Below are 12,448 nucleotides of genomic sequence, written 5' to 3'. Positions count from 1 at the left end.
AGTGAACGTGGCAAGCAGGGGTTGTGTGAGACAGTATTATGAAGCAAGAAACAACATGGCATTTTTGCCATGGTATTTGGTATCGTAGAAGGTGTTGGAGAGTAGTGTGGCTAGAAATCAGGTTGGACCATGGGGTTTCTGGACAGACCTCAGGGAATCCACGAATCCCCTGATGCTGCTATAACAACGTGTGAGCCTGTGTGCATGGGAGAGTGTGCATTTTTGTAAAGAAACAATTGATAGCCTTCATCAGCGAGTCTTCAGTATGTCTGTGCCTCACAGCCAACATAGAAAAATAATTTAGACAGTGGCTAACCCAGAGAAGGGAACCATTTCAAGAAGATTGGGCATAAGGAAACAATTCACATCTTTTTAAGCATATAAGAAATAGAAAATATAAAAATATGTTTGGAACCTATTTCAATAGCCCAGAGAAGAGTGATGCATATTTAATCACAGCAGTAGCCATGGGGATGGAGCAGTAAAGTACATGCAATAGATTTAAGGATTTGGCAGCTATTCAAACATAGGAGTTGAGAGGCATGTAGCAGTGTCAGAAGACACCCAGATTTCTGGCTTGTCTATTGGTGATATTGTTCACCAAGAAGGTGAACAGGAAGAATAGGTGGTAAAGTTCAACTTGAGGAATGTCGTGTTGGGCTCCATGAGGTGTATGTCCAGGAAGCTATTGAGTAAGATTTTGGAAACATCTGTCTGGAATTACATCTCAGGGAATCAGCAAGTGTCTTGTTTGAACTTGTTGATATGGGTGTCATGCAAATATCAATTTTATTTGGCTTATAGGTGTGTCCATAGTGGGAAGCTAGCTGAAGATGCAACTCTATGAGCAGTCAGAAAGAGTGGCCATAAATGAGGCTGAAACAGGACAGTCTCAAAGGTGGGAAAGATCTAGTAGCTAGCATTATCAGATATGATGAGAAATTTTTAAGAGAGAGAGAAGACTCCCAGTTAGTGTCCAAGTGAGACAGGAACTGAAAAAAAAAGAAGTGACGTGAAATTTGCAGGTGTGAATCAGCAGAACAGTAGGCCTAGAATGCAGACCTGAAATTCACAAACCCAAGTTAGTAAGTTTAAGAATCAGCCAGAGGAGGTAACTAAATGAAAAGAGGGATGACTTCTATGTTTCCCTGATAGCAAAAAAGGAGACAGCTGAATGTATTCCTTCAATAAAACAATGGATGAGGGAGGAGATATTACCCGTTTATTTATTTTTTTTAATGTGAGCGATCTTACTATATTTATGGCTTATTCAGAAGGAGGCAGTTGAAAGGAAGAGAGAAAATGCCAAGACTATCTGATAGGACAAAGTCCAAGAGAAAAAAAAATAAAGTAAGAGCAATGTCACCAACCTAAGGATTAGACCAACTGAAGAGAGGTGAGCATTTTCTATAAAAGTAGAGGTAAGAATGCATGTTCATCACTTGTAAGTTCATGAGTTTTAATTGAATATGTATGAACAGGGAAAACCAGATAAGGAAAACTGAAAAAAAGAAAAAACTCACATTTCTCTTTGAAGTTTTAAATATGTTCAAGAGGGAGGAGTGGGGAAGAGATTTTGAGGAGACCATGAAATTCTGAAGAGTTTCCCGAAGGTAGAGAGGAGAAAATAGAGCAGTCTCATGTTCATGACTTGGTATGCAGTGTTTAGGAGTCAGTTGGATCTGAATCCATACATGGAGGGGCACCAAACTGCTGACCTGGTGCAAGAGGAAGCCCGCAGCACTCAGCAATCTGGATGTGGGAGTGAAGAGGGAAGATGACTGGATTTACTCATGGCCTGAAGATTTCAAGGCACAGGATTTCAGCAGAGGATGCAGACTGTGCTTCACAGAGTCATGGAAATTAGGCATCTTAATTTGGACAAGGTAAGAAGTAAAGTGAGGAGGCAATGACAAATAGAAAATGTAGGAGGTGAGAGAGTAAAGTACTCCACGAGTAAGCTGCTAAGCAAGTGGCTAAATGGTAAACATAAAATTACTTTTAAATAAATGAAAAACATAAAAACTTTTGAACTCTAGAATTCATGTCTGCTTTATTTTAATAGTTCAGAAAGATTTCATTAACATTACTAATGTATCTATTTCTAGGATTTTTATTTATTTTTATAATACTACTTTAGAGAAAAAGCAATTAAAAAATGTTCATCAGAATTGAGAAACTAATGATTGAAGAATCAAGTAGTACGTGCCACCTTCCTTAAGTCTATGATTGGTAACGACACAGATCAAAATTACCTGATTATAGCTAGAGAGTGTTGATCTCTGTCCTTAAGACATATCTACTTAGATTTTATGTTTGAAATAAGAGTTTGTGTTTCTATTTAGAAAGTCATTATCTTTAAGTAACCTATGTCTATCTTTCTGGTCCCATTTCCATGCACTTAACCATTTCCTTTTGACCCCATTCCACCATTTTATACATCCTATGTTCTAGCCACACTCATACTGTTATGAGTTGAATTGATTTTCACTAACATGATGTGTGAGACCCTGGCACCCAGTACCTCAGAATGTGTCCTTATTTGGAAATAGCATCTTTACAGAGGTAATCAAGTTAAAATTAGGTGGGCCCTAATCCAGGAGGACTGGTCTTTTTATATAAAGGGGAAATTTAGACACAGAGACAGACATGCACACAGCGAGAATGGCACATGAAGACAAAGGCAGAGATCTCAATGATGCATCTTCAAGCAAAGGAATGCCAAAGCTGCAAACCACCAGAATCTAGGTGGGAGGCATGGAACCGAGTCTCCCTCACAGCCCTCAAAAGGAGCTAACCCTGCTGCCATCTTGATGTCAGGCTTCCAGCTTTTGGGACTGTAAGATAATAAATTTCTGTTGTTCTAAGCCACCTAGCTTTGGGTACTTTGTTACAACAGCCCCAGGAAATTAATAGACACACTACACATTTTTCTTGTTATTCCTAAAGTTTATTATATTTTTCTATAATTTTGTGTTTTTACAGATGTTGTCCTTCTACATAATATTCTACCTACAACTTCCTCCATTGCAAAATTTTATTCGTTACAGATTTGCTTCCAGCTTTATTTCTTCTATGAAGCTTTCCTTGACCCATAGCAGTTCTTGGTGCAAACACTTCTCTCTAAAACCTTCAAAATTTGTGGCAATGACTGTTCACTTACATGACTCCCTCCAAGCAAAACCATCACCTTGAGAACAAAAGCTCACTTCTTACTTATCCTTATATCCCCAACCTCTGCCACCATGACTGGCCTTGCTAGTCAAAAGTATATATGGAAAAAAATGAGTGATGCACTATCAAATTAAGAACAATGACAAATAAAGGAGTTTACATCTTTAGCCACTTGTATATTTTAAATATGTGGCAACTTTAGAGAGAACTCAATCTGCTTCCTCTTGTTTATCATTCATTAGGAGGACTGCAAATGACTATCAAATCTCTGAAAAGAAAAACACTGAAAATCAGAGAATAATTTTAATTTTTACCAAATTTCAAAATGACTATGAATATTTCTGTAAGCTACAGAATAATTAATTCCATTTCCCGATGCATGCTAGCATTAGTCTTTGATACTAGCAATGATTCAAACTATCCAAGACTCACATTTCTTTACTGGACATAAACTTTGTCTTATTAGTCATTTTTAAATGCTGGATGAGGGTGAAGAAGGAATGCCTTGGAGTTCCGAGGCAAAGTTCTGAGAGAAGTTTTGTTTCTTTACTTCATGGGGGCTTAATGCATGTTTTCCTTCTGTGACAAAGAGTTATGAGAATTTATCCCCAGTGCATTCAAATGCATTACATCAAAGTTGTTAGTTTCTTGTATCTTTATTTGTTCACATTTGTCTTCATATAACTCCAACTCCCACATATTGAAAAACAGGCTTTGCTTATGTAGTTTGGCAGGGAGTACAATGTAATAAAAAGATCTGAGATTTCACTAAGTTTTCTCTGCAGTCTTATATGTAATATAAAAATAATATCACACATAAGAATCATACTTGATATATTTCAGAGAATTTCCACACTCATAAAGTGATCTTCAAAATAAGCACATGAGGAGGCAGAGTAAATATTAAGAGGTCTATTTCATATGCAAAATCACTGAGACTCAAACATTAATTTGTTGATTCAAATTAGCCAAGTGAGTAAACAGCCAAACTAGCGTGGGACTCAGTTTTCTTTATTTCTAGTCAATTGCTCTTTACTGTTTCCTAAATATAATGAATATATTTTAAATTATGCTCAAATATAATAAGATCGTCTTTGATTTATATGTTCTCTATAAGATAATGTAATAATGGTTTTATGAGATTTTCATAATTTGATGTCATAATTGTATTTTTTTTTTTTTTTTTTTTTGAGAAAGAGGGTCTTGCTCTGTCACCCAGGCTGGAGTGCAGTGGAGCCACCACAAATAACTGCTGCCTCGACCTGTGGCGACCAAGTGATCCTCACATCTCACTCAGCCTCCTGAGTAGCTGGGACTACAGGCGTGCACCACCACACCTGACTAATTTATTTTATTTTTTGTAGACACAGCATCTTGTGATATCTCCCAGGCTGGTCTTGAACTCCCTGGCTCAAGCAATCTGCCTGCCTCAGCCTCCCAAAGTACTGGGATTACAGGTGAGAGACATCACACTCAGCCCAATTGTATTTATTTTTTCTCATGGTGGGTAAAATTTACCTTTTTTAAGGTTGCTAATGTATTATAAACATATTGTGCTAAATCTTATAAAATTAATTTCAGTACTAAACTAGAGAAAAAAGAAATTTTAAAGATGAAAAGACAGGACAGGACTAAAAAATTCACTCACTCTAGTAATTTAAATTAAGTGCATTTGTCATTAATTTATTATGCTTTTGAGAGAAATACTAAATTCTTTTTTTTTTTTTTTTTTTTTTTTTTGAGACGGAGTCTCGCTAGGCCGCCCAGGCTGGAGTGCAGTGGCCGGATCTCAGCTCACTGAAAGCTCCGCCTCCTGGGTTTACGCCATTCTCCTGCCTCAGCCTCCCGAGTGGCTGGGACTACAGGCACCCGCCACGTCGCCCGGCTAGTTTTTTGTATTTTTTAGTAGAGACGGGGTTTCACCCTGTTAGCCAGGATGGTCTCGATCTCCTGACCTCGTGATCCGCCCGTCTCGGCCTCCCAAAGTGCTGGGATTACAGGCTTGAGCCACCGTGCCCGGCCCGAGAAATACTAAATTCTTAGAAGGCAGATAGCTCACTATTTTCTGTTCAATACTAACTTTATAGATAAAACAAATATGTTCAAATATATTTTATTGCAAAAGGTAAATAAACTATATATCCTATACTGTAATTTTTGGAGTGTCTATTAAATAAAAATATTTAAATGAATGACAAATTTAAATTATTTAACACATTGTACTCTTTATTAGTTTCACATTGGCCTGACCCTAGTTAATTTAGTAAAAATATTTCCATTGCCAAATTTATTTTGACAACCATAACAGTTTTTATTTCATTCATCTATGTAATATAAATTTATTAACCACTAATTCTTTAGTAGACATATATACTAGGTATACAGTAGTGAAAAGTAGACTAATTTCTTTTAAAGTTTATAGGCCACCATAAATAACAATAATGAAAAGTGTTAAGTACTACAATAGATAAATGCAAGGGTTTTATGGAACCAAACAAACAAAAATCCAAAATCTTCTCCAGGTGCAGTGGCTCATGCTTGTAATCCCACCAGTTTGGGAGGTCGAGGCAGGTGGATCACTTGAGGCCAGGAGTTGAAGTCCAGCCTGGGCAACATGGCAAAATGCCATCTTTACAAAATACACAAAAATTAGCTGGGTATGGTGCTGCCCACCTGTAATCCCAGCTACTCAGGAGGCAGAGACAAAAGAATCGCTTGAACCCAGGAGATGGAGGTTGCAGTGAGCTGAGACACACACTGCATTCCAGCCTGGGCGATAGAGTGACACTTTGTCAAACAAAAAAAATCTTTTTTGGAAGGATAGAACAGTCAGAGGTAAAGGGAAAATAATTTTCCAGGCAGAGGTAATGTCTTGTGCAAAGAAATTCCAACGCATTATGGCACGGTAGATTGAGAGAAGTGAAAATCGTTAAATTGGAGATGGGATGACAATGGAGTGTGTAGAAGATGAAACTGTGGAGACGGAACCAAGTTTTGACTAGCTCTGCATGTGATAAGGAGTCTATTATATTCCTTTCTCTAAGCTATAGGCAGATTTAGCTTCATTTGAGTGGTGGTCTGAAAAGGAAACAGTGGGTGATGGGTTGAGAGGTAAAGAACGAAAAAATGAAGAGTTTCTTTAGGATAATATCCAAGTAAAAGTAATATTGGCTGATACATCTATTGCTCTTTATAATACTCTAGGATTCCCAGGAAACAGTGTCTATTGTTGATGGCTCATTCTAATATTTTTCTATAGTAGATACATAATATATAGTGGCTCTGAGTATAAACATGTACACACGTACATGTAGCTGTGTTTTTTATTACCTTTATTTTATAATAGTTTAGTATTTTCAGAAGTGCTGCAATAAAAGCAACTCTCCTAAAAGTGTCATCCTATATCCTTCACTTGGTTTCCCCTATATGCTGCATTTGCCACAACTAAGAAACCCACAGGTACGTTAGCATTAACTGAATTCCACAGTTTATTTAGATTTTACTAGTTGGGATTTTGTATATTTAATCTCTAATGTTCTTTTTCTGTTTTAGGGTTCCATCCAGATGCAGTATTTTTTCATGCACTTCAGTGGCTTTGCTTTGAATATAAAATTTCAGCATTCAAGTACTTTATGTATAATGTCAGCAAAAATGAAGTTATAATCCTGACACTGTTATATTTTATATGACATCCGTGAATTTAAACACATTTTATTATTATTATTTTATTATTAGCAAATTGGATAGAGTATCATTCTTAAGGCATTATATTAAGATGTATAATCAAAGATTGAAGTGGCATGCAAAACCATATATTGCAGTGTATATGCAGTAAAGAAGTCTCACTTAAAATGACACTCTATCAATAGCCCTCCCTTTTGGTGAGTAATATTAAGCTTAAAATCGGCTTAAAATGCAAATAATATGGTTAGAAATTCTAGAAAGTTGAATTCTTATGTGTAACTTCTTCAAAAGTTCTGCTGCTTTAATTTTCTTAGTAATACGGAAGAAATATACTTAATTTCATATTGCAATGTGAAATGAGCTTAATTTCACATTTCATTTCACAAATCAATTTTCTTTTCAAAGATGTGGCCCATTTATTATTTGTTCTAAAATACATTGTTACCTTGGTAACTGCCAAATTATAGGCCTTATGTAACAATGTTGGTGAGGAAAATCTTAACAAATGACTCAACAAAAATGAGGAGACCTGAAGTGTGCTTTATAATTTTGGTGTCTAGAAAGTCCTCTTACAAGCCTTTAACCATCGCAGGCCCTTAAAACATCTCTCGTATCTTCCAAGGGACCTAGAAATGCTAGATTAGAATCCAGGCTGACTTACAATCCCTATATCTCGTTTCCCACCACGCACGTTCCCACATTGCCCTTCCAAAAATATTTAGCAGCTTGTCATGCATTCTCAATGTTCATTTCCTTATTCAGCACATTCCGTAACAACATGGCATGAGTTTGTAAAGACAAATTATTCTGGCAATAAAACAAGTGTGAGCCTCATTTTACATAGATTTTTGCTGCTTTGTTACTTTGTATGCATTGATTTAATAAAGAAAAGTACACAAGAGAAGCCAAGATAGAGATTACAATAAACTGGACTCAAGCTCCAACTTGGCATTGTTCAATACCGATGTCATGGGCTCCTTTTAGATTCATATTTATAGTTTTGAAAATAGATGACTTAAATATATCATCTCCAAGATTTCTTCTAGTTCTGAAGTCAATGATGCTCTGATAATTTTTCCCTTTGATAATTCCTCAGGTAATTAATGAACTGCATTGATTTCCCCAGAGCAACCTCAAATGCAGCTACTTCCTTTATTGGAGGCTTTCTCTCTGAAAATGCAACTACTGGAGATTTCAATTGTCTTTAATAAAAGAGAAATATGTAAGTTACAAGAGAGTAAAGATTTTGGAGACTGTAATTTTCATTAGCCACATATCCAGCCTATATTTTTGGCCTTTTGAAAAGCTGTATTAACGCAGCAATTTTTTAAGAGAGAGGAATGAACAGTACCCCTTTCCTCCATCACAGGCTGTTTTTCCCTTCATTAACTGCCCTGAAGCCTTAGTCCAATCTTGAACTATGCAGCTGTAAAACAGGCAGTTATTTTGTTTGTATTTACTCATCCAGAGTTCCAGCACAACCTATAGGTTATGAATATATACATATTTCTTTTCCACGTATATTGCTTAGAAGTGTTTCTTGAATTGAATAGTGCCTTCCCTACCCAAATTCACATGTTGAAATCTGAGTCCTGAAACTCTCTAAGTGTGACCTTATTTAGAAATAGGGTTGTTGTAGAAGTAATTAGTTAAGATGTGGTCATGCCGGAGTATGGGGAGTCCCTAAACCAATATGCCTGGTATCCTCCTAAAAATGAAATTTGGACAAAGAAACAGGAAGAATGCCATGTGAAAATAAGAATTATGTTGTCACAAGCCCAGAAAGAACCAGAACCTAAGAGAGAGAACCAAAAAAGATCTTTTCCTCATGCCTTTAGAGGAGCATTGCTTTGGCAATACCTTGATTTTGACTTGACTTGTAGCCTCCAGAACTGTGAGACAATAAATTTCTTTTTTTCTAAGCTACACAGTTAGTAATATCTTCTTATTGCAGCTCTAGAAAAATAATACAAGCATCATCACAGGTCTATGGTATGGGAGTTTGGGGTTGAATTTCTGTTAAGATCCATTCCAGGAAATGTATTAGTGCCATCCCTGGCTTATAGATTTGTTTTGCCTATGCTGCTGTTTAGGTCAGCACCCATGCCAATGTATTTTTCTCTGACTTATAATACATCTGGTTTCAAGTACTTGGCTTTATCATTTACTAGCTGTGTAATTAACCTCACTGATCTTCAGTTCCCTGAGAATGATAATACTTGGTCTAGTGAACCATAGGCTTATTTATGAGGATCAGGAGAGATAACATAAGTGAAAAACAATATGGAGGCAGGTAGAAGAGCATTAGAGTGCAGAGATTAAGATCAAGGGTCCTGGAACCAGGCTGCAGGAGTTTAAGTTCTACTTTTTCCTTTATTAGTTGTGTGACTGAACTATAGACTCAGCTCTACTATTTTAAAATAAGAGCTATAATAATTCCTGTGTATGAAGGCTGTTGTGAAGATGAAGTAAGTCAATATATAAAGAGATTTTAGAAGAGCGGCACATGGAACATACTCATTAAATGGTATCTAACAAAAGTACCTTGCAAAGTATTTTCAACCATGCAAATGTTTGATCATTATAATTTATAGTCAAGAAATAGCTTATTGACTTTACACACCAATAAGTATACATGATTACTGATTTTACACATCAGTTACTCTGACTTTCTAGCTCACTGTTCAACATGCATTTCAGTATCATGTATTTTCATAACCAAGAAGAGCTAAGCAAGGATGATGACACAAAAAGGGATGTTATCAAGTAGATCAGGGTTTCCCCATGAGTCAAAAGAACTCTACAAGTAGAGGCTATTTCTGGTATTCATTAATCTTGTCATTTCCTTGTGTGAGAATATTTTAGAGCCAAACATTTTTGGATCATGTTATTGATCTAATATGATAACAAAAAGCAAAGCAGTCAAGTAGATTTTAGAGAATTAGTTTTAAAAAAAATCTTTTAAAAATTTTTACTGAAAACTTTGTTTACATGTATTTGAATGGAGATACCTTATCCATACATCACCCTCCTGGGTTACAGTAAATTAAAAAATAGTCATTCTGCTTTCTCACATTGCCATATACTTTAAGTTGAGTTTCTGGGTCAAATAAAATACTTCTATTGATAAATAGCATTTGCTTCATGTGTGTCTGGCCTCACAGAAGGAAAAGAAAGATTTTAGCCTCTGGCCTTACAGAGAAGAAAGAAGCATTTTAGTAAAACACTTCGTATTAGTTTTTTTTTTCCTGTTTTTTTGTTTTGTTTTTTTTTGTTGTTGTTTTTGAGGAAATAGAAATAGCTGAGACTTAAAAACAAATTAGAGTACCATGTTTATTCCATTTTATACAACTTACCCAGGAAGTATATAACTGGAGGACAGACTGTCTCAGTGCTGTGGATAAGTTATAGTCTTCAGAACTATGATGTGTTTGGTGTCCAGCCCACATAATATTAACTTCTGCAAAACACATAATTTGCAATGAGCCATGAGAATAAGAACAAAGCAACTTCCATTTTCAGTTATGCATGCTGCTCTGTTGAGTGAGGAATAAAAATCTGGAACATCTCTGTAAAAGCTGGCCCATATAATTATAATTAAAATATGCTGCCTGAAATAATTTTTGGAACCAAAGACTGTATGCATTGTAAATAAATACAAATGAAAGCATAGCCAATAAATACATATAGTTTATATGTTATAATTAAATGCCTCCAACAAGCTGACATTAATTCCAAAATTTACACTTTGCTAACATATTATAATATGACAGATTATAAAAGCTAGCTGGTAATGTTGTGACAATACGCTCAATGGATAGTGATGATTTTTTAGCATGTGATAACATGTTTCTAACTAAAGAAAAATGATCTGATGGGAGAAATTGGTATGGAAATTTTGGAATAAAATATTAATGAAATTGTTTCCTCATGGCTTTCTGAGAAGTCTCAAAATCTGTTGGAATAAGAAGCAAAGCATAGCATAGTAGTATTTTGCACTAAGGTCTCAGGTATTCTTTTATTTATAAGAATATATTAGCTAACAGTTACCTATGGTTTTCCCATACCTTACCAAAATACTAAACCATTTCTAAATTTTCCCACACAGTTTGATTTGTGTTCATAAAAAAAAAAAAAATGATTGTTGTTTATTTTCATCAAGCACTGTACAGATTGCTCTCATACTGTCTTGGAATTCATACAGACTCCAAAGAAGAGTGGCTTTTTAAAAAAAATTTTACAACCAATATGACACTGCGTTGATCCCTTAAGTAGCTGACACAGAATAGTATGAGTCGTTTTTTTATTCTGCCCATATTTCTAAACTGTGTTGCCATTTTTCATTTCCTAACAAAATCAGAGATCAAAATGTCACATTATACTCTGTTCAGTTTAAAAAAATATGTTCTTAGCTAAAGTAACTTATGTTTAGTCTTTTGCTATAAATCCACGAAATGGAATTAGCTATGTGACCTGATCATCATATTCTTGCCAGTATAGATTAGAAATTAAATCTTTGAGGCTTGGATGTATAGGAACTAAACAGTGAACCTAGAACTGGAAATATCAAGTTAATTGTCTTTGCATTTACCGTATACTGACAGTTAAAATGCATGGTACATGGCCGGGCGCAGTGGCTCAAGCCTGTAATCCCAGCACTTTGGGAGGCCGAGACGGGCGGATCACGAGGTCAGGAGATCGAGACCATCCTGGCTAACCGGGTGAAACCCCGTCTCTACTGAAAAAAAATACAAAAAACTAGCTGGGCGAGGTGGCGGGCGCCTGTAGTCCCAGCTACACGGGAGGCTGAGGCAGGAGAATGGCGTGAACCCGGGAGGCGGAGCTTTCAGTGAGCTGAGATCCGGCCACTGCACTCCAGCCCGGGCGACAGACCGAGACTCCGTCTCAAAAAAAAAAAAAAAAATACATGGTACATAAGAGAATAATTTTAGAATTTTTTATGAAAATCATGATCATATGTATATATATGTATATATATTCAATCTGGGTAAATTTTGGCCATTGCTTTCAAAATGAAAGTTCTCTGAACAGTCTGTGTAGAGAATTACCAAACAAAATTGTTAAACAAAAGTCTTAGTAAACAAATGATAGCTTATAGATATAAGAAGGACTTAATTCTGTATAATAAGGAATATTAAAAACAGAATTACGGTTAATCTTATTATGAACAGATTACAAATGCCATTTTTATTAAAGTCATATATTTTTCAGTGGAACATGTATTGTCATCAACCATCAACAGATACACAACTTAGATCCCAATTGGTTGGGATCATTTGTAGGATTATTATAATCATTTGTAGGAATGACATTGTATTTCTCTGCTAGCATTAAGGAAATTATTCTTACACAAAAGAGAACTACTTCACCATAATGACTTCTAAAAATATCCAGTTATAATCTTTGAAATAACATAGAACCAAATTATCTGGTTTATTGATAAGCCTAATGGCTGTACCTAAGAAATATACAAAGACCCTTGTGGCACTTTGTATCTTCAGATGTTAAGTGAAAGTTGATTAAGAGGTAATAAATTTGATGAATCCCCTAAAGTTTAAAAACCACTTAC

At 35.7% G+C, this 12,448-nt stretch overlaps 1 protein-coding gene across 1 annotated transcript in view; it reads right to left on the bottom strand.

Moving 5' to 3' along the window:
* The window catches only part of AGMO (alkylglycerol monooxygenase), a 355,080-nt gene that overhangs the window by 220,924 nt on the left and 121,708 nt on the right, over nucleotides 1-12,448 (bottom strand). The window contains exon 4 of the mRNA XM_023216020.1: nucleotides 10,215-10,318. Within this exon, the coding sequence (XP_023071788.1) occupies nucleotides 10,215-10,318 (104 nt within the window). The remainder of the gene's footprint in view (nucleotides 1-10,214; nucleotides 10,319-12,448) is intronic.

The sequence above is a fragment of the Piliocolobus tephrosceles genome, chromosome 8 (genome assembly GCF_002776525.5).
Source record: "Piliocolobus tephrosceles isolate RC106 chromosome 8, ASM277652v3, whole genome shotgun sequence".
NCBI classification, from domain to species: Eukaryota; Metazoa; Chordata; class Mammalia; order Primates; family Cercopithecidae; genus Piliocolobus; species Piliocolobus tephrosceles.
This window is presented reverse-complemented; position numbering and strand designations above follow the sequence as displayed.